The 25,961-nt window shown below is 50.8% G+C and overlaps 1 protein-coding gene across 5 annotated transcripts; it reads right to left on the bottom strand.

Moving 5' to 3' along the window:
* Positions 1–81: 81 nt before the first annotated feature.
* On the bottom strand, positions 82–24,505 carry TEDC2 (tubulin epsilon and delta complex 2). 5 transcript variants are annotated; one of them, XM_055709119.1, is made up of 12 exons: positions 24,346–24,505; positions 24,173–24,271; positions 23,941–23,996; positions 23,327–23,461; positions 22,780–22,891; positions 21,283–21,336; positions 19,230–19,314; positions 18,739–18,847; positions 18,414–18,515; positions 17,766–17,977; positions 4,603–4,712; positions 82–3,419 (listed from the first exon to the last, which is right to left on the bottom strand). In XM_055709119.1, the coding sequence occupies exons 1-12, from the start codon at positions 24,369–24,371 to the stop codon at positions 3,275–3,277; spliced, it is 1,245 nt and encodes a 414-aa protein (XP_055565094.1). In that variant the 5' UTR covers positions 24,372–24,505; the 3' UTR covers positions 82–3,274. The 5 variants fall into 5 exon arrangements, 4 of the variants coding, with proteins under 4 accessions (XP_055565094.1, XP_055565095.1, XP_055565092.1 ...); XM_055709120.1 differs by lacking the exon at positions 23,327–23,461; XM_055709117.1 differs by having other exon boundaries at positions 22,780–23,461; positions 24,346–24,504.
* Between the last annotated feature and the right edge of the window lie 1,456 nt (positions 24,506–25,961).

The following is a 25,961-nucleotide window of genomic DNA, read 5'->3' as shown; positions in this document are numbered from 1 at the left end:
CCAGCAAGCAGCACTATGTGGGGTGGCACGGCCAGGCAGGGCACCTGGGAGGGTAGGCAGCAAAGCAGACAAAGACTGGTGTTCAAGTGAGCTTTACAGGTTTATTAATTTTTGGTTCTGATCACCTACAAAAGATAAAAGCCGTCTCTTAGCTCCAGATTGCAACAAGACAGCTGCGGCACTGCCTTCCCAGGGCGCTTCCCCGCTCCTGGAGACAGACGGCTCTGGCTGGCTGTGCTGCAGCTGCGCACCGAGAGCTTCTGCTCCGACACCTCAGCCACGGGGTCTGGGCAACAAGGCCCGCGAGTGAGCCACCTTTCCCCACCACGGTGTGCGGGTGGGAGACCCAGCCTTTCGCCCTGCCACGGGCACCCAGGGCCCAGGCACCCAGAGTGGAGGGTGACTGTCAGTTGCTGCACCCCACGGAACAGCGTCTTGGTGCGCAGTGGGGTGCCTGGGTGGGATGCTTTCTGGAGCCTCTCCAGCTTGCACAGGGAAGGGAACAGCCAGGAAGCTCCCACACATCTGCAATGCCACCAGTGGGGACTTGAGGACAAGGGTGAGATGGCGGTGTTGTCTGCCAGCAAACAGAGAGCCATCAGCTCCCTCCTGCACGCTGCCCAAGGAAGAGCAACACGGGGTGCTGTCAGCAGGGTGGCAAGTTTCGGATCCCTGGGTGCGGTGCTCTGTGAGTGACTGACCATGCAGGTCCTTTTCTCTTCCTCCTTCTGGCTTCTTTGCTGAACAGGGTGTAACTGTCCCGGCCATCTATTCCTGCAGCCCCAAAAAATCACTCAGTGCTCTTTAAGGAGATGAATTTCTCTAGGACTTGCCCTTCAGCCAGTACTTGCATGGTCACAGTCCTGCGGGGGAGCTTACCAGGGTCCGTTCACAGATATAAAACCATTGCAGACAGCAGGAGGGATTTTGCATGTGTACATCTTACACCAGAAATCAAATTCTATAAAGCTTTTAACAGAAACAGAAGAAAAGATCAGCCTGCATCAGACTTTTTAGCTCAGGACTGGGCAGGGATGGCACTCCAGCTCATCCAGGCTCTCTCTGGGATGGGCTCAGCAAGCTCTCTGGGCGCAGGGAGCAAGGCAATCCAGCTCCAGGGAACCGGATTTCTGGATCAAAAAAGTGTGAGATGTAATGGGCCTGATGCCAGAAATTTTGGGCTGGCTCGCAAGGCTTTCCTCAGGTACAGCCAGACAACCCATCCCTGCATCCTGTTCAGATGGGATTTACTTTGCAGTGCTCGGGGAGAAGGGCTGAGCACTTGAAAAGGGAGATAAATTTATAGCCAGACTGGTGGCTTCAGGCAGTGGTGAGGAGCAAAGTGAGAGCAGAGGAATTTGCAGGCAGCCACAAGCCTGTTTGCTGAAATATTATAGCAAGAAGAAGGAAATAAAAAATGTAATAATAATAATAATAATAATAATAATAATAATAATAATAATGAGCTGGCACCTCAAACTGTCAATACAGGAGCGCTTTGCTGAGCATCCCTGACGACACACATCACTGAGCACCCCATGGCTGGAAACCACCACTTTGCTTGTCCCGAGATAGGCTGAAACTGCAAACTTCAGCTACACAAACACCCCGAAGCGACGATCAAGCTTCCAAAGAACAGCCCGGGCTTGACGCCTGCTAAACTCATCACCCGCTGCAGAGCCCAGCTGGTCTCTGTAACGCTGCCCCACCTCCTGATTGCTCGTGGAAGGAAAGCTTCGGTCAGAGCTGGGGCTGGAAGCGTCTCTAAACCTCCCAGACTCTGTGGGTGTTTGAACCTCACTTTGCAGGACTGGGACTCTAAGTCCCAGTATCCCAGTATCCCAGGCACGATGGCTCCTGGCCATGCGTGCTGCAGCAAGCAGCAGCTCCCAGGGCTTCCTCCCGGCAGCGGAGTGTGATTTAATTATGGAGGCAGAACCAGTGGGGACAGAGCTGCTGGGAGGGCGGGTGGCATGTGGCATGGCATGCTGGTGGGGGTCCCGAGCCCCCACACTTTGCTCCTGCATGCCCCCCCGCTTGCGGCTTTTGGTCTTACTCACTCCCTTCTGCCACGCATGGAAGGCCTCCAGCTGCCGAGCGGCCGGGAGCGCGGCTGCTCTCTCTGTAGCTCTTGGCACGGGTGCCCATCGCACAGGAGCCGGGGGGGCTGGTTTTGGGGGGCCCCTCTGGGTGCGGGGCCGCCGGGGCAGGGAGCAGCGTGGCCACGGAGCGGCCGTGCTGCTCTGGGAGCTGCCGGAGAGGGACCCCGGTGCCCACGCCTCGTGCTTATTTTTTCGGGTAAAGAAAGAGCTCAGAAGCTAAACTCAAAGAATGGGAGCAGGCACTTTGTTTCCAAAAAAGTGGTAAAAATGTATTTGCTCCTTCTTAACGCAACTCCAGCTCCTTCTCCGGTGACAGAATTGCTGTGGGACGCCCCTAGCCGGGGGATCTCCCTGGGCGTCCCAGGCAGAGGGACCCCCTCACGGAGGGGACCTGTCCCCCGGGATGCCATCGGGCTGGCTCTCCCGCACGGTGACGGAACAAGCCCGGTGCGCCCCCCTCGCCGTTCAGCACCCCGCACCGCACCCCAACAGCCCCTGCGCTCCCCGCGCCCCCCGGGCTATGTTCGGCTCCCGACCTCCCCCTTGCCCCCCGTGCTGTCCCCGGGGCTCCAGCACCTCCCGCTGCCTACGGACAGCCCCCCCGCGCCCAGACCCCCGCATCTCCCCAGTTGTCCTTCCGAAAGTCCCTTTGCCCAGACCCACAGGGGTCCTCGCGGCCGGGGAAGGGACAGTGGTCCCGGTTCCTTCCGACGCCGCGCGGGGGGGGTCCCGGCACCGGGCTGGCTGCGGGGCGGGGGCGGACCCGGGTCCCCGCAGGGTGACACGCTCCGTGGGCTCCGCGCTGGTTCCGTGCCGGGCCCGGGCAGGCGGGGGGGGGGCCGGGGCGCCGGCGGGGCTCGGTGCGGCGGGGCCGGGCGTCCTGGAGTGCGACGAAGCCGGTGCTGTCACCGCTGCGCCGCGGTGCGCCGGGTGCGGGGGGAAGCAGGGGGCTCCGGGCGGAGCAGAGTCTGCCCCCAGCCCGGGTCATAGGGCTCCCTGCTCCACGGAGACCGGCTCCTGGCGCTGCCGCCTCCGCTGCCTCTCCCACTTGGCCCGCCAGCACACGTAGGCGGCCACCAGCAGGCCCACCCCGAAAATCAAGGTGGCCACCGAGACCACCTTAGCGATGTCCATCTGCGGGCCATTGATGGTGAAGGTGATGCACGTCGCTGCTACGCCGATGACCACGGAGACGATGCCGAAGGGGAAGATGCAGCGGTACCAGGACTTCTCGGTCCCGCCCGTGGCCAGGGCCAGCTTGTTGAGCGTGGCGGTGGAGTCGGTGGCCGCGGCCAGCGGCAGCCCGGGCTTCCCTCCCTGCAGGCAAGTGAGCGAGTTGGACTTGCAGCCCATCATGTTGGCGAGGGACCCCCGGCCCGGCCGGCGCCGGACGCAGCGCTGGGGGGGGCCGTGCCCACGGGCCACCGGTGCCGGGATGGGGCCGGCGCCTACATGGCTGGGGCCGGGGGCTCGGGCTGCCACGGGCCGGGGGCGCGGCGGCCGCTGCTCTCGCCGCAGGCTCCGACTCCCGGCTCTTTTGCTGCCGGAGCCAGCGGGGAGCGCGGGGCCCGGCGCGGGGATTGGCGGCGGCGGGTGAGCTCATGCCGGTGGGAGGGCGGCCCGGCCCCGCCGCCGTTAACTCCTTCGGGCCCCGAGCGGCACCGCCCGGCGCCCGTTCGCGCTTCGCATCTGCCCGGGCCGGCCGAGGGCGGGCAGCGCTGGGCAGGGCAGCTGGCCCGGCCGCCCCCCGCAGCCCCCCCAGGGTCACGCTGCTGCCGGCAGCCCCCGGGCAGCCCAGCCCAGCGGGGACGGGTAGGGGGGCTCCAGCCGCCCCGCCGCCCCCTCCCCGGGCAGTGCCAGCGGCCTCGCCTCCTTCCGAGCTGCTCTCCCTGTGTCACCCTCCGGCAGCTCTGTCCCCTGCCCCAGGGCTTGAGTGGCCCGCACGGGGAGCCCGCGGCTGGCGCTGGGCTGGAGGAGGCTCGAGGCCGAGACCCCCCGGCGTGGGGGGACGCTGCCAGGACGTAGGGTGACCAGCCAGGGGACCTGGGAGGAAAGGGGCTGGAGCTGAGGCAGGGGAGGATTCGGGAGCCGGTGTGGTCGCTGCCCAGCCCGGGGGGCACGGCGCTAACGGCCCGGGGCTGGGGGGAGCCGGCGCGCTGCGGGCCGGGCTGCGGGGCCGCCTGGGGCCGCTCGGGCACCGGGTACCGCGCTCGTCGCTCCCACCCCCCCGTGCCCAAACCGTGACTACCGAGATGAACCGAACAGCAACACCAGGCACCGGCAGGTAACGCGGCTCCGCAGCTGCTCCGGTGCGGGATCACGCAGTTGCAGCAGCAGCCGCAGCAGGTGCGATGCCGCTGCCCGGGGCTCCTGGGCAGGGAGGAGGAGGAGGGGATGGAAGTACAAACAGCCTGGACAGCGCTGAGCACAAAAGCCTCCTGCCCAGCTCTGATTACCAGGAGAGACTTATTTTGTTGTGGGCAAAACCTTTTTGTACCACCTTTCCCATGAGCGGATCAGGCAGACAGGGAGACCGGAGCTGACACAAACAGTTCCCATCTCCACTCGCTTCTCCCGTGCTGGTTGTTTTGGGTTTTTTAATTGGTTTTCCTGAAGGAAAGAGGAAAGGAATGAGCTATCGCAGCAAACGTAAGAGACCTGGAGCCTTTCCCAGGTCAGAGCTTCCCCCAAGCTGATGGGGCCCAGCAGGGTTTCTGCATCAACTGAGAAGAAGCCAAAAATAAGGGAGAAAATCCACATCACAGCAGAAGCAGAGCTGTGCAGTGGCAGAGCGGCCCTGCGGGAAGGTGAAAAGAAGCAGCAGAGCTGATGGGACTAACTCAGGAAAGGGGAGGTTTGGGCGTTAGTACAGACACGGAACATTATCAGCCTTTTTTTGTGGGCACTGCTCTTGCCTACATACCCCTGGGGAATTCACCCTACTCCAGGGCAGGGGGAGAATAAAGCTGGTTTGAATCAGCCTTTGCACCTCTCCAGACTTGATCTGGAAAGCTGCATGAGACCTGTCAGCATGAGAAGGGAGGTGGCTGGTCTGCAAGAGCCCTGGGACTTCTCCTTGCCCCTAGTTTCTTAGCTAACATCTATAAATAACAAAAGCGGAGGTCTATCAAGTGTCAGATAAATTCCCAGATTTTAGTGAGGCTTTGAGCTCCCATGGTATTGCCCAAGGCAGCCAGCTGCAGGACACCAGCGACCTGAGCACAGAGGTTCTGGCTTTGCAAATCAATAGCACTGGGAAAATGGCTACTGGTAAGTTAGACGTGCACACGGTGCTCCGCAAACTGACTTTTGTTATTTATTCTCCCAATTGCTCATTAGAACGGAGGAGAAGCAGCACAACCCCATGAGTCAACGCCCTTTGAGCAACAAGGACCAAACCCTGCCTTCTTAAGGCTGGTACTTCCCATTACAAGCTCCATCTTCAGTGTTGTGAAGCTTCGTCAGACTTGAAACTGTTCAGGCTTAAATCTTCTGTGCTGAATATCTACCCGAAGTTGAACCTTTGAAGGAAATTTCAGCTAAAGTAGTGCAGCTGTTGCTGAGAGCAGGGTCTGGACGAAAATATGCCAGTGACATACCTGGCAGCTGGCCACTTTCCAAAGTGCTTCTCAAGAAACTGGTGATGTGATGACGCCCCTGAATACAGCTCTAGCCCCCCGAGAGGATGCTGCTACCCACTCAGCCTGCCCTAGCTGGTCCTACCCTGCAACAGTATCCCCACAGCTCCAGCCTCCACTCACCGGGTTGGGAAGGACTCATGGCCTCCATCAAAGCGTGACAGCATTAGTTGGCTGACACCTGTATGAGGGTTTTTTTAAGTGGTGCTGAAGAGCAGCGAATAGCCTTGAAAAAGCAGGAGGTGACAAAACCGAGCTCCAACTGGTTAGAAAAACACGATGCTTTAGCATGCCTGAAGTTCTGATACGTGATGAATTTGAATATTTGACTCGGCAACACTGCTGTGATCCTGCTGTAGCAACCCTGTGCATCTTCTGCATTGCTGCAAACCACTGCACCTGCTAACGTGTTAGCAGCTGCTTAAAATTACGCAGGAGTAAAACTGTATACATTCACATACATATGTATGTGTACATCCATGTATCAAGTCCTCCATATAAACACTGAGACGTAGCTCACCAGATAGTGTTTCCAAGGAAGCAGCAGGCAGCACTGCCGGCACGTCCAACGGAGGACCCTCTAAATAAAACCCCAGAGATGGTTTAAAATAAACCTGTTCTTTAAGTACTGAAAGAGCAGACAGCAGAGGTGCACACCACTAAGCCACCCTGGCTTTGCCACTGCTTTGAAAGGAAAAGCAAAAAGCCTTAGCAGGACCGGGACAGCCCTGCACAGGGATGGGGTCACCTCCAGGAAGCTTCTCACAGCCACATGTAGAAAGCAGCTGGACAACATTGCCCTTCTCCCCTCAAAGAGGCTGGATTCAGGCAAACCTATCTCCCATTTTGCAGTGAGTACCTGTAAAGGTCATAAATATGCTAAAGGAGAGAGTAAGAGGCTTCAGGTTGGGCTGCATGGTATGAGCCCATTTTTTTGGGCACTGAATCTTCCCCCTTCAGTGGGGCTGACAGGCCCCTCCGCCTGGGCGCCCAGCTCCTTCTCCACGCTCCTTCTTCTGCGACTAACGTGAGGGTGTAATTTTCACAGCAGAAATAGAGACCTGCGTGTGTCCTCCTCCCTCTTCCCACAGGAGGAGAGAAAAGCGCAGCTGGGACTGGATGAGTCACGTCTCAGGAGCCGAGATGGATGGCACCCCGCTACACCCCCACCCCCCAAGGGCTCTGCTGCCCTGTCCGGGTGATGGATGGGGCGGCAGCAGCTCTCCCTGCAGCGGGGATGCTGCCCGGGATGCTGGCTGGAGCAGGGCTGCATCCCCACCGAGGGGGGAGAGGCCTTGCAGCCTGGCTCTCAGGGCTACAGCAAAGAGCTGCAGGAAGGAAAGAAAAACCTGGAAAGTGAAACTTGTGTTTAAGAGGAACAGAAAAAGAGCACGGAAGGTTAATTGCTTTGGTAGGCGATGGAAACAGTGTTTGGAGCAAGAAACCCACATTCCTAGGAGGGAAACAGTAGAAGTGAAAAAGGATGAGGAACCCTCTAAACCCTAAACTCTAATCCCTCTAAAACAGATTTATTACTCCATTTTTGAAGTAAGAAAGCCCAGGATCTAATATGATGCTGGCCACCGCCAGGGAAGCCTGGGAGGAGCAAGCTGTGGGAGGTGATCCACATGCCCCGGCACTCAGAGCCCAGTGCTGGGGCAGGAGGAAAAAGTTCTATGGTGGGGATCCATAATCGTGTGGGTAACCAGAGACGCTTGACTTTTCAAAGTAGATGTCAGAGCACCAAAATAATTTGTAGATGACACGGAAATGATAAAGTAAAGAATGCAGGGCCAGGATGCAGAGACACCCACACGCCGCTTGCTCTGCTCACGGCTTCACCACACACAGCCCGTCACCTCCGCACACACCAGCTGCCCAGCACGGCCGACACCTCCACCCTGGAGCTATTCCACTGTGTAGAAGAAAGGGTTTGTAGATGACGGAATTATGCCTTATTTTTTCCAGAAACTAGAAGGTAATAGGGCTGGAAACAAGGACAGAAAACAACATATCTTTGGGCAAACAACACCTGGGCAAAGATAATCAAAGATCGTATCTGTTACACAGTTCACATCCCTGCACTAGTCAAAGATGTAAGTTACTCACACGTGCCCACCTCGTTTCTCGTTTTTGGGAGATGCAGCTCAATATCCCGGGGTTCAAGCTGTAGAAATCCAGCAAGTGGCAGCCCTAGAGCCTGTGAGAAGTGTGCTCTGAAGTGACCCTCACTCATTTAAACACTAAATACCAACAGACTACATGCATTGACTTATCACACAGAAGAACTGTAAAACACACAAAAAGCAACCCCCCAGTAGTTTGTAAGAACTAAGACATTCCCACAAATTGTTTTTTCTTCCTGTGGCTTTGTGAGGAAATTAATAATTCTGCTTTTATTTGGCTGGTACGGTGCAGTTCATGCAAGAGCCACACGTTAGATGAAGACTAGGGCAAGAAATACCAAATATTTATTGCACAACTATCCCTCATAATAAACAAACTTTGACTGCAATGAAGAGTTGCAGTGAAACGAGTGGGTGAATTCAGCACCAACAGCCACATGGCCCGTTGCCACAGGTGGTCCAAACCGGGGACTGCGGCTCTCCCGAGCTCTTGGCCACAACTTGAACAGGTTTAACATAGCGTTAAATACAGCCTTGGGCCAGACCCATCCTGCAGGCTGGCAGGAGTTGCCTAAATACAGAGGGGCAGATCTTAAGTGCTAAAAGGCTGCAGGCTCAGAGGAAAGGAGGAATGAGGTGGGAGAGGGAACGGCGACATCTGGGTTTACCAGAGGCGACGGCCATGCCGGGGGGTGCAGCCCCTTCCCAGCACTGGCAGGGCATGGTGCCTGCTCCAAGCCGGAGCTGCGCCATGCTGCAGCGCCTGCACAGTGCGCAGCGCTGGTCGTCACACCGGGGCTGCATCTGGCTGTGGAAACAACCCCGCAAAAACAGCGTTAGGTTTTGAGTAGCTCCATTAATTTTAAGATAAAGAGCAGGGAAGAAACTCCTCACGCAGCAGGAAAGCTTCAGTCAGGAAGCACAGGTGGCCTCTCAGAGTCCGTTTTAAGTTGCTGCGTGCCATGTAAAACTGGAAAATAGGCAGCAAAATATATCAGGAGGCACAATCTTGAGTGTGCTAGTGACCTAAGATGTATTTTCCAGGTCTATGATTCAGTAAAAGGACAAAAAAGAAAGTAAAATAAAGCAGCAACAGCCATCAGGAAGTGTGAGTCTGAAAATAGCAGCCAAGTGTCACCTTGATCCACTCCAACAAAGACTTCTGCAACGGTGACAAGTTGCTAGGTGACATCGCCCTGCTATTTTGGGTCCGTGGCATTACGCTGCATGGTGAGCCCCACTGGAGCATCTCCCAGCACCGACCCCTCAGCACAGGGGAGGAAACCACTGCCAACCTGCCAGAGGAACTTCCAACATGGGGACAGCTTTTGAAATTAGAGATTCATGTGTCTTACAAGAAGGATGATTTCCTGTGGATTCAAATATAGATAGCAGCAGATGGAAAGGAATTATTACATCACCCACCCGGCGGTAGCTACATTCCTGCCCAGCACTGCGCAACGCTGGTGCAGGCTGAGCACGCACAGACCTCCCTTCGCACCTCCTGCTGCTCCTCTCGTCACCCGTCAGCTGACTGTCCCACGTTAGACCACAGCAGATACTCAACACAAACAATACCGAGATGCAGGTATGATGCAGAAACAGGAAAGAACTGTTAATTAGAAGAAAAGCTGATCCACAGCAACTTCGTTGATGCCCTCTGCCCCCAGAGAAGGTGCTCCGGATACTCATGCATGGCCAGGCGCTGCCTGGAAAGCTGGACAAGGCACTTAGTCTCACTCATAGGGCATCCACACTAGTTTTAAGGCTCACAGATAAAAAAATAAGTCTAGTACGCTAGAATAAGCTATTTCACCGTCATTAATGTTTTTAAAAAAAAAAACCCACAACAAAATCATGCCACATGCATTGTCATCAGCAACACTCTGAATTACTCTCTATAAATGGAGACTGTGGCACTCACTGCTAGGAGGCAGACGTAGCCATATACAATTCAAATCGTTAATAGTTGGTTCATTCAAACAACTCCATTAAATCTGGTGGGTTTGCTTTTGCAAGGACAGCACAGTCACTGCCAAGAGCTTTGTCACCCTCAAGAAGACTCCAGAACAGTGCAGCGGTGGGTCCTGACAAAACACCATTTAATACCAGACAAAACCAGGTAGTTAGGATTGATAATGGTTGTGCAAGGATTTAGAAAATTTGGCAAATGACATTAAAGTGAGCCTTCCAGGCTCACAGAAACACATGGTTATGTTTAAGTCTGTTTATATGCCCAAACTTGTTAAAATATAAAAAAACCCCTACACCTGATTCATCCCTGCATCCAGTACCTTGAATTCTGTCCCATTATGCAGCCAGCACACAATTGTAATTAGAGCACTGTAGACTATTGATGGTTTCATTAATTTTTTTTAAAGGTAGTTTTCTGTATTTGTGGGCTTTTTTTTTTTTTTTTTTTTTTAAACTCTATCGTTCTTGTGCTCTCTCCTTCTGTGCATCGTGTATCTGGTTGGTACTGAATAATCAGTTCCTCCTGGAGGCAGTGAGAACTGCAGATGCCTTTCAGCTCACACGATGGCACAGAGCTGCCCAACAATTTCAAAAGCAAGATTTACTGCAAACACATCCTATGAGAGATTTCACCTCAAAAAAAAGTGTTTTATATTCTGAAATTTAGAACCTGAAGCAGAAAAAAGACCCAAAAGGGTGAGATCCTCAGATAATGCACTTCTCCAAATTCCAAAGCTGTGCCAGCTGCATCAACAGATGCGGTGCGATAGTTTTAATAAGAGGAAAGAGGATGATGAGGTGCTAGAGGTGCACTGCAACATCGCTTACAATGCAACTTAATTTGCAGTGCGTAAAGCAACCCCACGTCAAAGTCTTACTGACGTGAACATGCGCGTTACATCTCCCTTATTTTCTTCTTGAACTGAAGATAAAAATGAGACTAATGAATTGCTTCCCACTATATCATGCAAGGGCTGAAAAATAGCTCACCGGCAGGCCCTAACACAACTGTGAGTTTGTGGTCCCAGAAACCAGGAGGGAAGATTTCAGACAGGCTTCTCCCCAGGGTCAGTCTCCTCCACTGACTCAGAGGTTGCTTCTGTTTGCCTTTTCCTATCCGAACTCCAGATCCACTTATTATCTTTCTTGTTCTGTCTAAAAATAAGTCAAACATCTCCGTTTGTGTGCCTAAATAGCCCACTGCTGTAATTTCTCGCCTTCTGAAATTACAGGTCAAAACTCACTTTTAATTTTTTTTTTCCCCTCCCATTACCAGATCTTTATATGCTGGCATACGTGGCACACTGCTTCCTGCTCTCTTCTTTCTAACTAGGCTCAGATTAATTTACAAGTGATAGCTTTTTCTTGATTACAATGTTAAAGCCTTTCTTTCTTCACAAATTAAAACCAAGATGATAGATCTTCTTTCTGGATGGTGGCTTTGATGTTACAAAAATAGCATTTGATCTGCATGGAGGATAATAGAAATTTTAATACCTATTTAATGAATTGTTTTCATGTCAGACTGAGTCATGATTAGGGTTTTTGTTTTGTGAGGTTGTTTTTAATGGAAGTGAAGGAGGACTAGGAAGCTTCCAGTGAAACTACATGTTAACTGTGCTAGTCCCAGTGTACATGCTTAAAAAAACAAACCAACAAAACCAAACCAAGATGTTTTGCTCCAGAGGGCAAAAGCAGGCTAATGAGCAAGTGAAATAATATCACTCGACGGTTTACAGATACCAAATGAAGAGCCCCTGATGGCAGATCCACCATCTGCTACAGCCTCTTAGTGACCCCACCTGGCGAGAGAACTTGGGACCAGAAACATGCATCTGCCTGCAAAAAATCCCTGTTGGCCCCTTGTCCTGGCTTTCACAAGGCTATTAAAGCATTTCCAACTCACTGCTTACAGTGTACTGACAGTTACACACAGCAGCATGGCCTGGGGGAGTGCTACACATCCTGCATTACCCTCAGCATGGCTTGCACTCACATGTAACCCAACAGCACTTTCAGATTTATCAGAAGCAGCCAAAATTTCTCAGCAAAGCTTCAGCTGGAAATCCCAACATCACACGGAATTCTGTGACTCAGGGAGAGACTGCATTTGAGTAGGGGAAAATAAAGGATGTGTGTGGAAGACATATAGGTCCCCCCAGTACTTCTACTACAAATACAAGCTTTCTGGATCAGTGTTTTACAGCACCATTGCTTTTCCCAGAAACCCTAGACTGGCATGACAGTGCACTCTGCCCAACAGGTTGCTGATTCAGGTATTAATAAAAACACAACGTAGTCAAGTCTGAAGCATTAAGTAACCTGTTCTCTGGAGCTCACAGAAAGCTCATTTGGAGACTTAACACCAACAGCAAATTTGTTATCTGCAGAGTGAACTGGGAGTTTTCCCCCCAGTTCAACACTTACCATCTTAAACTGCTCGTTGATGCAATTCCCTTGTCCCTCATGTAGCTAATTTGGGTTTGTCTCTCCAAACTGTAACCTGTGCTCCCAGCCCAGGCGGCTGGGGAGTTCTTCATGCCCTTGCCCCATGGGTGGGACCCTGCAGCTTGTGCTGTGTATGCATCATTTCAGCAAGTCACAGGCTGTCACGCTCTATCCCTGCTCACACACTGCTAGACCCCTCAGAAAGGTCGCAAGAGGCAGGGCATTCCTCCACACCAGCCTTGGCAAGACTCAGATTATTTCTGTTTTAGATGAAGAGTATCCCTAAAGCCACACTGTTTAGTCTCTACATGCTGTATCTCCCAAGGAGGGAGCCGTACCAAGTGCTCGGTGGCATGTCTGGTAACATCTGCAGGATAAACCCCTGGAAGGTTTCAATGTGATGAACATCCAGAACTAACCAAGATGACTAGTGCACGCGAAATGCTGCAAGAGGGTCTACTGGTTGCCATGTGCACTAACAGCAGCACTGCCTCTGGCCTTCCACTGGTCACACGTATTTGCAAAAACACAGCAAGCAGAGAAGTTGCAGAGGGGAAGGAAAGGAAGAAGCCAGTGGAAAAGACAAACTGTAGCAGTTGGAAATGCTTAAAGTTACAGATTCTGGAAAGAAAAGAAAAAGCCCTCTCTCCTCCCAGGAACCCAGCTTCACATCCTTCAGTAGTGAAAAATCAAAACCTTTTTAAGACTCTACCACAGGGGAAAAAGAAGGAACAAGGGCTGCTAATCCTCCCTGACCCTCACTGTGCTTTGCCTCAGCTTGTGTTTGCACAACACTACTATCATCTATCGCTTTCCAAAAATAGTGTTCGTTTCCTGTATTTTTGTAATACTATTCCCTGGCATCACAAATACTACCTTTTGTCTTTCTTTTCTCCTCTTCTCAATTTAACGTACCAGTATAGTTTCTTTCTATAACAACGGCACATTTTATAATGAAAAAGACCACCTAATCACTGAGTTAAGTTGCTATTGAATCTTTATCTCTTCAAATAAGTCTTGTGCTATAGCAAAGTGAGTCATTCGAATGATTTAAAGACTTACACATTTATGAAAGTTATAAAACGTCTCTCACATGGTGTAGGAAGAGTAATAAAACCACACTGCACCCAGAGGCACAAAACAACCCAGCTACCTGTCAGTCATCATGCAGGGAGCTGTGCTCCCCTTCTGCACCCCTCCTACAGCGTCAGCTTGCCTTTTGAGCTCATAACAACCCCTGCAAATCCATTTTGGGAGGTTCAGTCTCTTTTGAACAGTCCTTTCACACCTATACAGTCCTTGCTGTGGCAGTGAAGTTACTGCCAATTTACACTGGACTGCTCTGCACAAAGAAGCAGATGCTCCATGACTCATGCAGTGCTTACAGACACAAGTTATGGATAACAACACTATAATTAACAATACCAAATGTCATCTCCAAAATTCAAACATGCAGATGTTTATGCCCATGACATATGACTGTGTTAATTTAGGAGGCAGTGTCTGCTCCTAGGAGCAGCCTTTAATTAACACCTTGCAAGCCTCCAGTACTGTTGACCACAGCGTGGTTTCCCCCTCTCCACAAACCATACAGATGTAGACCATGCAGGACTCCTACACACTGCAGTGGCGAAGAAGGTAGCAAACTCCTGCCCTGATTGCAGACTCCATGGGGAATAAAGTAACATCTACAAAGAACTGAATGCAATGTGATTTTTTAAAAAAAAAAAAAGTAAGATATGCTGATTTTCATCTATCACGTGAATGACTTAGTGAATTTGAGTGTCAGAAAAGGCCAAACATTCAGAAAAGACACACAACTAACTCCAGCCTTGAAAAAAACAGAAAGGGGGCGTGCGGGTGATGAGCAATGTCAGCACTGCTAAAAGCTAAATCCCCCCGAGCAAACAGTCCTAGTCCAGCTAAGAGATGCAGTGTGATACAAACTGTAGTAAGCAGCAGTACACATTGGTCCTTGCCTAGAAGGGCTTCGAAGTGCTCACAGGCAGAAGTATTCTACTAAAGCTTCAATTGTCACATAGAGATGGCCAGGGGATTTGGGGATCACATGCAAAACCCTAAGATGCAGGAGGAACTGCAGCTGGAATTTTCCCATGGTGACAAGGTCAGAATTGCCACAGAATCTGTGTTTCCTATCGCCAGGCAAGACATTGCATTAGTCCCTCTGGAAGACTGCGCCTCCAGCAGCTACTGGCGCAGGTTCAGCAGCACGGCAAAGGGCTGAGTGCCACCTGCTGGGCTGCTTCACCCGCTCCCTCCTGCCGCGGCTGGATTCCCCGACATCTCTCAAATGCAGATAGCCCAACCCTCCTTAGACTCTTGTCTCAGGCACGATCGCCAGGTAAGATGACATAGCAGCAACATTTCAGTTACAGGCTAGGTTTAAGTCCTTACAAAAGGAGCCTGGCGGGTCATGAAGCTGCCTGAAGGGGCCCTGCCTTGAGCAGCCAGTGATGTGACTGACAGGCTGATGGGAAGGGACTGCTGCAGCTGCACAGCAACCCAAGCACCAGCCCAGATCAGATCAGGTACCCGCAAACCAGAGCTGTTCTGTAAAAGGCACTACTGCACGTGGCCTGGGCAGCTGTGGATAAAGACATCGAAAACACCGTTAGTCAGTGAATATTAGTGACCACTATAACGCTGGTTACATGCCAATTGGTGAACAGAGTAATAGGGAAGCAGCAGCTCAGGTTCTCTGTATTTTCAGGTGCTGGAAGGCTGTGCCCCACCATACTGCGGCTATCTGATCAGTATAAATCATGTTTTATTGCCTGCTACACTGTCTGCATATAGAAGCCTAGCGTCTCAGTGCAACAGCCAAGAATCTAGAGCTAGCCAGAGAGACTGACCTTGGAAGAAAATCCAAAACCAGTGTCTGTGAGGCCCTGAAGGGGCTTCACAAAACCTCAGAGTTAGCAGGTCATAAAAGTGATAGAAAAGAAAAAAAAAATCCAAACCACTGAAATTTAGTTGGACAAACAGGCAAAGTAAAAAAGTTAATAGAAAAAATTTATTGCTTAAAACTGTCTCTGGCCATGTTAACGTCAGTAGGAGGTTCCCACCAGATCAGTCTGCCAGCTCATCTCTCACCAGCACAGGGAATCGCCTGCCTCCCTCACAGAGCTGTGTGTATATCGCCCGATACAGCTGAGCTGCAGAGGTCTCCGGGTAGAGCCTGGACTCCAGGACAGGCAGGAGTTCTGCCATCATGACCTGAGCAGGAGCAAAGAAGACACGTCACCAGAGCCAGCATGCGCTTTCAGAATTACATGAAATGAAGCAGCTGCATAAAAAGTGAAATCTAACCAGAGCAGTATGACTAATAACATGCTAATTGATAGACAGATACTTTCTTTTGTCATATTTAACAAAGGCAGAGTTGTTCATCCTCTGCTCATCAAGTACACCAGCAGCCACCCAGTGCAGTGAGATAAACAGCAGTGCTTTGCCTCTGCTGCAAAGATGGCCCAGTGCTGGGATGACATCAGTTGCAAGAAGCTGATGTTGATTCAAGATCTCTGCAACCACACAGCGAAGTGCTTACTCACCCAATGGTAAATTGAAAGGTAAGTTCAACCCTCATGACTGTTCTTGTCACCTCCCAGCTGGGCCATATTAATCCAAGAGAGACAATAAGTGGCCAACTCCAGCCCAAACGGAACAAAGCTGCATGCCCCCCCAGCAGCACAGGCTACAGAGGATGCTAAAGCTGTCCAACACTCCCCAACCTGGCCTCTGGTCTATTAAGCCTAGCTTGTGATCTCAGTCCACGCTGTGAAACAACCCACTGGCCTGCTGCAACATCATGAACAGCTCAAAGCTCTGGGACTATGACTGTGACTGATAAACTCTGCACAGGTCATCTTCCAGTCAAAGGACAGAAGTTAGCCTTTAGTGCCTCACTCTTGAATTAATGCTCAGAAGGAGATTTTGCCTGGGATTTTTTTTTTTAGCTGGCACCAGCTAATGGAAGCCTGAGCAGTTTGCACATTAAAAACCCACAGAGCCTACTGTGCACACTGCCTTCCCAGAAGAAGACCGGATAACAAACTGCATGTGCTAGTCACCTCCCTCAAAGCATTTTTCAGTGGTGGAAATAAAGGAAGACCCAAACAGAACAGAGTATCTGCAGGGGGTTTCCTTTCCTGTTCTCTACAAGTCTCTGCACAGAGACACAGAAACAGGACACAGCCACTATATCTCTAGTAAGAGTCAAGAGCTGCAGACATGAAAGCTACCTAAGGGGAAAGCTGACACATGAAGGAGCACTACATTGCTCTGCTTCCTAAGAGAGACACCATTCTCTTTTTCATCTGCCTGGTCTGCTCCCAATGCATAAGAATAGAGGAAACAGGCCTTCACCAGCAGACAGGCTAAGAGCTACCAGGACTTTCTATGATTCTTGGCATTCCTCCATGGAAAGGCAATGGACAGGCCTGGCCCACAAATACATACATCCTTTTCTCAGGGTATTTATTTGGTACCAAGCCCATTCACTTCACCTGACCCTAGAATCTCATCCTGCACACACTGCACAGAGCTGCTTCAGGGACTCAGAGCTCACCCAGTACAAAGCACCTATTTAGATACAAGCGCAGAGGAAATGGAGTCAGTTGACAAAGCATCAGGCTTCAGTTACTACTGCATTTTGCGGAGATAAAAATAAAAAACATCATAACCCATAATTCAGGATTATAGTGCTAAAGTCCCATTTGAAGACAGGCTGCAATCTATCTTTAGCCACAGGGAGGAGTGTGGCCAGTTATGAATAACTCCTCTGTGGTTTACAGAAAAAATTACTTCTCCAAAGCCTCTATCATTCAGGTCAATGGCAAAGGTTACGTCAAAGGAGTAGACATGACTTCACACACCTTCTCTGCCCTTTGCTGCTGTTCATTGAGGAGAGCAAACTATCCCTGTGCAGCAGGCACTCTGCTCAGACTGGTGGAGAGACTGACCTCCTACTGTGTTCTTACAGGCAGTCTCTCAGAACGGTAAACATTAAGATTAGCAGCACAGTGGTTTGAGATTTAAAAGGAAAGCAAAAGAAAGCAGAGGAGTTCACTAGGCAGTGGTCATGTAGCAGAGAATAAGAGCGCAGGTGCCCTAATGGGACTGTAAAGACCTGCCAAAAAAGGGTCTTCAGGCACTACCAACAACATCCTCCGCTGCCAAACTCTGAAAGAGTAGCTAAGAAAAAAAAAACAAAACCAGGAAAGAGTCCTTTAAATGCCTGACTGTACTCTAGCCTTAACAGAAAAACATACATCTATTCATCTACAAAGCAAGCAAGGCACTGATGGGACTTGAACACGAGACACAAACATAGAAACATCACTGGGAAAGCTTGCTGCACTGCTTCCCCCCCACCAAGACCACATATACCAGCTGTTGTCCCACAGTTGCCCTTTTCCTTCCCTACTCCAGAAGCACTAACACTTTTTAAGACTCACCTTTTGTAAGGCAATTTCTTGGTGCAGCATTGAGACTTTTAGCTTCAAGGCAAACAGGTCCCTCAGCTCCTGGAAACTGGAGTAGCAAAGGAGAGGCACAGCCAGCATGCCTGCACTGTCACACATCTGCCCCCTGGGAGGAATACAGGCTGGGGAGCAGCTTCCAGCATCCCCAGTGCAGTCTGGGCACAGGCTCATCTGGGACTCCACAGCTGCCAGAGTTGAAGAATTGGCAGGAGACAAAAATACACAAGTTAAATCTGTACTTGCAGAATTTGTGATCTACTTGCTGTTCCTAAAAGTGAATGACTAATGACATTGTATTAGTCAGGGTAAGCTCCTCACACATGGCACAATCAGGACATCTTGAGCTACAGCATGCAGTCTTCCCTATCTCTCAACAGCTCCCTCACTAGCCCTCCTGAACAGCAGCAGTTAAAGTCCCAAGCCTCTCCTGAACACAGATGGTGACAAACAGATACCGTGGCTTTGTTTGCCACCAGAAAATTTTTACTTGTTATATCACCATTAAAAACAACCAGGAGAAAAATTACATTGATCCACACTTTCTGCACACAGATGGCAAACTACTGTTCAAGCACAGCTGGCCACATTCATACCTGACTACAAAACCAGGGACTGGCTCACCTGTTCGCAGAAGCTGCAGCTTATGCAGACACTGGGAAACTGTGGTTTGCAAACTCTCCAAGGTTAGAAGGCTTTCATACTCTCTTTGCAGAGTGGGATGGTCTAGAAGACAAGCAGAGGAAAACCAGCAGGCATGAGCATACTGAAACCTTCCTCCTGAATACCAGTTTCTAGAGTGGCCTCGGGTTCACAAGCCCTCATTTTAGGCAGAGAATGTTCCTGTCCCTCACGTCCAGCACACACCAACACCACATGGAAACAGAGCCCACTGAAATCATCCTTATTCCACCTTCTGTCCCCTCCATCCCCCTTTTTTCCTCCTTACCTGCAGACTCAGCTTCCACATGCTGACTCAGAAGGGCGGGGATGTCCTGGAGGACCTTTAACTCCTCCTCTATTTCTGCAGGACTGAAGGCAGGCATCGGGGAACAAAACTCAAACAGCAGCAGCTTAAGGAAGGTTTCACACCACCAGCTCTGTGCACTACCCTGAGCCCCGGGCCAGGCTAGCTGGAAGCGGGGGCTGCAGAAGAGGGCAAGCAGCCCGGGAAGTGGCATTGCAGGGGAAAGGCAAGGACAGCACAGCTGTGTATGGCATGTTTGCCTTGTGGCCTTGTTTGTCTGGATCAACAATTTTATGACTGCTCAAGAGCTGCACTATGGCAAAAATACCAATTCCTAGAGACCCAGCTTGAACCCCTGTTATTGGAGGCATAACTCTCGCCAGATGGGAGCACGCTGCAGAGCGGCTGCACCCAGTGCCTGCTGTACCGTACCACGTGCTTGTGGAAGGGCATGGCAAGCTGAGAAAGGATACAGTTGTCTGGATCCCCTCTATAAAACGGTTCCTTGCAGCTGCTGCTTCTACACTTGTTTGGCAGAGATGACATCTCTTCCATGCCCTGAAAATTCAAAAGGGACAGGAGCTGGAGAAGTTATGCTCCATTGTACGCAGGCTCACACTGAGCTGCAACGTGTGACACTCCAATATGCCAGTGCTTCAAATACAAGCATCTTCCTCTCCCCTCTCTTTCACAGGTTATTTGCTAGCTGTTCCCCCATTTTTGAAGCTGGTATTAGACCAATAAGGACACCTGGAGAAAGCATGAGACACTGCAAAACACCTGTTATTTTTCTCAACTTGTTTTGACAGGAAGGATTTACAGCCATCAGAAAACGGACGACACATTTCTATAAGCAGGATGCAAACTTGCAGCACATCATAGTTTTGTTGCATCACCCTACCTACGTTTTTATCCCACAGGGAACAACAAATTTTCCCTTCCTTTCTTGAGGGGTAAGCTATGTGCATTTCTGTACATTTACTCTGTTAGTAAATATGTACAGAAAGAAGAGCAGACAGGACAAATTCTCACCCTAGTTTTTACCACAGTGATTCCTTCATATGCCAAACTTCTTCAAGACTCTCCTTTGTATAAAAATTAAAAAAAAAAAAGTATTAAAGTGGCATGTTTGGCAAGAATCATGACAGCAGCATGCCAGTATCAGGGTCGCAAAAATATAGAGGTTTAAGGACGGACAACATCATGAGTAAGCTGACCAGGCCCTTGTCCAGCTCTTAAAAGGAAGTGTTACACAAATGATACCACTACCAGAGCAGTGCATTTCACTTACAGAATTCAACATCCCCACCGATGCAGAACCCATAATATCCTTTATTTAAAGGACTGCTTTAAAGAGCCAGAGCATCTCAGCCAGTCTCCCAAAACCTGCCGCAATAAGTGAGAGCTATCAGGCAGAAGTTTAAAATAGCTACACAGTGCATGACTGTCTAACCCAAGTGTGCTTGTGCCTTCTCTCCATCCAAACGGATCTTTTAAATCATGATAGAAACTGCAGTTTTCAGAAACACATTATGCAAAGAAATAGCAAGGTTAATGGAATAGAAAAGAACAGAAGTTATCAGGCAAGATACATTCTCTCTATAAGGGGTCTTTACAGCAAAGGTTATTTTCAATCTGTCACTGAGTTGGAAGTAACAGTGAAGAGTGTAAAATTACATCAGAGTGATTAGAATACCGAAAGGCTCAATTTACAAGTGAAAATTAAGGGAATCATGTCTTTACAACTTGCTGAAGGGCAAGTACAAATTGGCGTCTGACAAATGACAGTTCCCAAGAGGAGGAGGAATTCTTGAGGGTAGCACAAGGAGCTATAGCTAGATTTAAGATAGGGTTTAAGCAAAATATCTGTAAAAAACACATAATGAGAGATCTGCTGAATTATGGCAAGATTTCTCAAAGGAAATGGGGGGAAACCCTTCCAGAGGGCTGGGGAATGGACTAAAGCACCAAGTTCACCAGAAACTCATCCACCCACACCATCAGTGCACTAACATTGTAATTGGCTCTATTTAAGAGTTCATCAGCAGGAATCAGCTTCAAACTAACACAGCCATGGTGCTTCCAAGCTAGAGAGGTGCCCCAGCAGGAGCAGTTCAGGTCAGCAACTGGTTGGGAAACTTTCATTGCACAGGATATACAGGCACACACCCCACAGGGTCTCCTGCCTTCAACAAGTATACAGTATCAGCAGAGACTTCTGCAGCACTGCTAAACCCACAACTACAGCACTCCAGTACTTTCACAACTCAGGATTAACAGGGATTGGCACTCTGAAAACAAAAGTAACATCAGTGATTAGAGTAACATGAAAACATACTCAGAAACAGCTTTGCAGAGACACACTGTATCAGACCACTCCTGCTCTGAGTTCAGGCCCCACACACGGTGGGGTCAGTGCCTCTCCCCTGTGACCCATACAGCAGTCAGGTCTCCCCTGTCTGACCCCCCTCTCACAGCTCTTAAGTAAAGGGAAGTTCTGGACTGGACTAATCAGGCTGGGCTTACCTGGAATTCCTGGAATAGGCTTTCCTGTAGGGAAGAGGTAGCTTCAGCTGGCATCTGCAAAACAAGAGAAGCATCAATCCCGACTGACTGAGAGCAGCAGAGCTATGTCTTCAAACACAGAAAATGACATTTTGTCTAAATTTGGAATTAATTTAGCTCTAATAGAAGATGTCAGCAACCCTGGAGATTGAATCCACCACTGCCTTCAGCCTGTCCTCAAGGAAGGAGGATCAGTCATTTCCACAAGCGTCACTGAGCTGACTTGGGAGAGCTCCTGTACCTCACCACCAGCCATCAGAGTTCATCCAAGGTGAGAAGCTGGGAACAAAGCCCTGACAAGGCAGAGTACAAACATGGAAACAACACGTTCAGGGAAGCTGATCAATACAGACACGAGCATAAGCAGATCACCCCAACTCTATTGCCATACCTGAGCATGACAATGCAACTTTGCTTAGCACCTTATGACACTCAAAGAAATGGGAAAGAGACATTTCAGTTTCCACTGGGAATATGTATCTTAACCCTGAAGCAGAATAATCCCTAACTTGTTATTGCAAAAATATGTGGGTTGGCAGTTATAGTCAGTCACATGGAGACTATGAACGCAAGACCACAGTTGGTATTTTAAGTAAATAAGCATTTGAATCCAGATTCCTGTTCCTCCAGCAACTGTCACTCAGCATTCTGTGTCCATTCCAACACCACGATACAGTGATAATTTCCTCCCTGCACAGACACAAGAGTTGGGTTGTGGCAGCTGAGAGCTATTTCTCAACATTTTCCAGGGACAGGCAGGCAAGCATCAGATATGAACATCACTGTGTCTTTAAGCAAAGAATACACAGAAAAGAATATAGAAATTATTTAAACAGGGCAGATTAGGCTGAATGCAAAGCCAATCTTCTAAGTATTGTTTTACCACTTTTCCACACAGAATCTCAGTAACATCCACTTAATAAATCTTCTTACAGCAAACACTTGAAACAACTGCATTCTAGTTAATAGTGATCTGTGTAGTTACATGGGCAGCATCTTACAAATTGAAGGGAACAGTATTAAACCCAGATGCCATCTCTCCAAACAGCATTGAGGGGGGGAGTATATAATATGCACTGCATATTATCATTGTGTAAAAAAAAAAATAAAATAAAATTCAGTAAGCTATAATAGGAAGTGCACTCAAAGGAAAACTAAGGCTCAAAAAGCTCTACAGAAACAGCTTTCCAAAACAGTCATGGGGCCTATGAAATATCAGAAGTCTTAATTAAAAGCCTTTCAGTCCCACCCATCCAAGAGTAAGCCCTTAAAATAAAAACACTTTTTCAATCACAATAGAGGCTCTAAAACTGTAAAGGAACCTTCTTCTTGAGAAGAATCTGAGCAGCAGTGAAACCAAGCTAGGTCCTACAGAGCAGTAGGAGAGACCAGACTTTACAGGTCCGCTAGTCAGCGTCAAGCGGAATAAGACAGAGGTGCCCATCTCTCAGTACTTACCCTTTTTCTTGCAGGGTGACTGTCCGAGGTGAGGTGCTCCTTCCCAACGCACTTTCAGCTGTAGGGTCCTCCTTTTTGCTGGGCTTTTGCAGGAAACCACAACTTTTCTTCCCTGCATCAAATAACCACTGGCCAACAGCTAGAGAGTTCTTTCCCCCAGCCGAATCCCCTACAGCAAAGCTTTGCTGCTCATTCTGGACAGATCTGGACAAGCCAGGTGTCTTTTGGCGTTCAGCTGGAGCACAGACCTCTCTGTCACCGGCACTGACTACTGTCCTATGACTCCTTCCTTGTTTGCAATGCACCCTTTTTGAGGAGCTGCTCCCAGTTGTCCTGGGACCTTGAGAAACACATTTGGCTGGGGCCTTCCTTTGCAGTTTTTTCACATCTAGGTCAGTCCTATAAGGAGCTCTTAGCTGGTATAGAGAGGGTTTCTTCAAAGAGGCAGGCTTTTTGCTTACAGCTCTCACCTTTGTGCTCTCAGAAACATCCTCAACAGGTACAGGCACTTGCTGCTTTTCATCATTTTTGGAAGCAGGTCCCTCACCTACAGATTTCTCTCCTGTAGCTCCCTGGACCTCTAATGGAGTTTTCAAGATGCTTTTCCTGACTTTCAGTGCCTTCTCTAAGGCCTTGTTTAGCAGTTCCAGCTCCTCCAGCTCCTTGGGTGAAGGCCTGTTCTCTGCAAGAGGAGAAGACTTATTAGAAGGTCCAAACCTGGATCTTCCCCATGTATCTCTAAACTAACTTGCTTTCCCAGGTGCCACAGAAGGAAAGCTGAACCCACTGAATGGTGCAGTGGGTATTTTGGCCATACTCCCACAAAACTAGAGGATGCAGGCAGGCTTGCAAAAAGCCTTGAAAGCCCAGGGTGGATGTGAGTCACAAGAGGAGCCAGTTCTCCCGAGTCAACCACTCCTTGGTCAACAAGTGACAGTCACCACACCTCAGTCAGGCCTGCAGACACTTCGTCACTGGCTTTGGTTACCATGGCACAAACCCAAGCTAACGCCAAGGAGGAAAGTGGGAGGAAAAAAGTAGAGGGGGGCTTCAAGTCGCTGCAGAGCACGGGAAGGGCTTCTGCCCCCGGAGCCGGCTCACCCCCGGCAGGCCCAGGGCCCGTGTGATGAGGAGCCAGCAGGCCGGGCGGGGAGCGCTCACCGTGTCCGCCGCTGGAGCCGGTACCTGGCTGCGACCGCTCCTCTTCCTCGCTGCCCCTACGGGGGGAGAAACAGGGCGCCGAGGGCCAGCATTTGCCGCCCGCCGCCGGGCTCGGCCTCCCCCGCCGCCTCCGGGGCGGCTGCGGGGACACAAGGCCCGCCAGCCGCTCCCCCGCTCCCCCGCCCAGGGCCTCCCTACGCAGCCCGCAGGCAGGGGCCGGGCCCACACTCACCAGTGCCGCAGGAGGTCCCGGCTCCGCGCCGCCCGCCGCTCCAGCTCCCGCCGCCGCTCCGCGCCTTCGCCCAGCGCCGCCACCAGCGCCGCCGCCAACCTGCAAGGCCCAGCACCGTCAGCGACCCGCCGAGGCTTGCAGTAGGCCCAGCCCCCGCCGCCGCCCGCGCTCACCGCCGGCCGCGGCCCGCAGGCAGCATGGGCCGCCGCCGCCCGGCCTGGCCGGGTCCTGCTCGTTGCAGCGGGCCGCTCTGCGCGCCGCCGCCCGCGCCGGCTCCTTATCGCCCTGCCAGGACCTGCGGGGCGGCGCGCGGCTCTGCGCTCGGCCGCGAGGCTGCTGAGGAGAAAGGGCGGGAGCGGCCCCGCGGCTGGGGGACTCCGGCAGCCCGCTCCGCCCGCAGCCCTGGGCTCTGGGGGCCGTAGCACCGGGCTTTGGGGTATTTTGTGCCCGCCCTGGGGCGGGCGGCCGAATGCCGGAGGCGCCTAGCCCTGGAGAAACCGGTTTTTTTCCTCAGGTGGGTTCAGCGCTTCCCTCTCCCCCCCCTCTGAGGGGCGCCGGCCAGCCCCCGGGAGGGCTGGAGCACCGTCTGCAGAGCAGGCCCGCCCCGGCAGGCTCCTGTACCCGCCCTCTCCTCGGAGTCGGAGCCTAACTGAAGTTTTGTTTCTGTCAGTCTTTCTCCTCAGAGTCGGAGCCTAAGTGAGGTTTTGTTTCTGTCAGTCTTCGCTGCGGCTGGCCGCTGAGGTAGAGCCACGGACGGGGTCCTGGTGGGGCTCCCCAGGCGTGCTGGGCCGGTGCAGGGAGGACCAACAGCCAGCACCCCAGCAGAGACACCGCACTGCTAGTGACTTCTGCTGCCCCGGCTTGCCATCAGCAAAGAGGCAAATTTGTGGTTTTTTTAATAAAGAGAGGAAGCTGCCTAGTTTATAATGCAATCTCTGTGAATAGCTGAATGCTGCTGGGATCCTGTCAGGAATACAGCTGTTGTTGCCGAGGGGCACACTGTGCAGTGCAGTTCTCCAAAAGTGCCCCATATCTGGCACTTTGGTACCTGTTCCAGGCAGCTGAGGTGCAGGAATCCAGTCCACCCCCCCTTGCACAGTGGAATAAAAAAATAAAAAAAACTTAGTGCAAAAGAAGTGGCTCTTTGCCTTTGAGGGCTGAATTTTCAGGCTATGTTCGTGATTTCTCTGCAACCACATGACTACAGACTCTTCTAAAGAGGAAAAGGTGAGAATTCCAGGTGACTCATGCAGACAGGACTTTAAAATCCTTTATAAAACATTGCAAATGTATCCATAAAATCATAGAATTGATTATACCGTGCATTGTGGGCTTCCCCAGTCACCATCACAACATACTTCCAGGTGTAAGTTGCACATTTGGCATGTGCAAAGAATGATTTTTCTTCCTACAGACTTTGCAACAGAATCTGAAAATGAGGCTGGCTTCTTCCTGCTGTGTGTCTTGCAAATAAGTGTGAGTTTGCTGTCAAAACACTATTAATAATTCTGCTTTTGAGGCACAAGCCAAGACAGAGCCCAGCCTGCTCTTCCATGGCTAAGTGGGCTCATCAGGGCTAACAGGAATATCAAACACTCAGAAAATAATTTAATCAGCAAAGTCAACAGCTGTAATGCTTGTGAGCCCCCCTGGGGAGCACAGCAGCAGGACAAGAAGGGCTTGCTTTCAGACAGCTGCTTCTCTAAGTAGACTGCCTTTTCCTTCTGCAAGGCTCCTGGTAGATTTACTTGTTTGACAAATGGCGGCTTGACTCAGAATATCCAGATTT

Source organism: Falco cherrug, chromosome 4, assembly GCF_023634085.1.
Source record: "Falco cherrug isolate bFalChe1 chromosome 4, bFalChe1.pri, whole genome shotgun sequence".
Classification (NCBI taxonomy): domain Eukaryota; kingdom Metazoa; phylum Chordata; class Aves; order Falconiformes; family Falconidae; genus Falco; species Falco cherrug.
The sequence above is the reverse complement of the archived record's forward strand: the minus strand, read 5'-3'. Positions and strand labels throughout refer to the sequence as shown.

Coding starts and splice junctions, on each gene's coding strand:
- TEDC2 (XM_055709117.1), bottom strand. CDS start 24,371: ATGCTGCCTGCGGGCCGCGGCCGGCG. Junction 19,315..21,282: donor GCCTATTCCAGGAATTCCAG/GTAAGCCCAGCC, acceptor TTGAATTTTCAG/GGCATGGAAGAGATGTCATC. Junction 17,978..18,413: donor GCTGCAGCTTCTGCGAACAG/GTGAGCCAGTCC, acceptor CAACTCTGGCAG/CTGTGGAGTCCCAGATGAGC.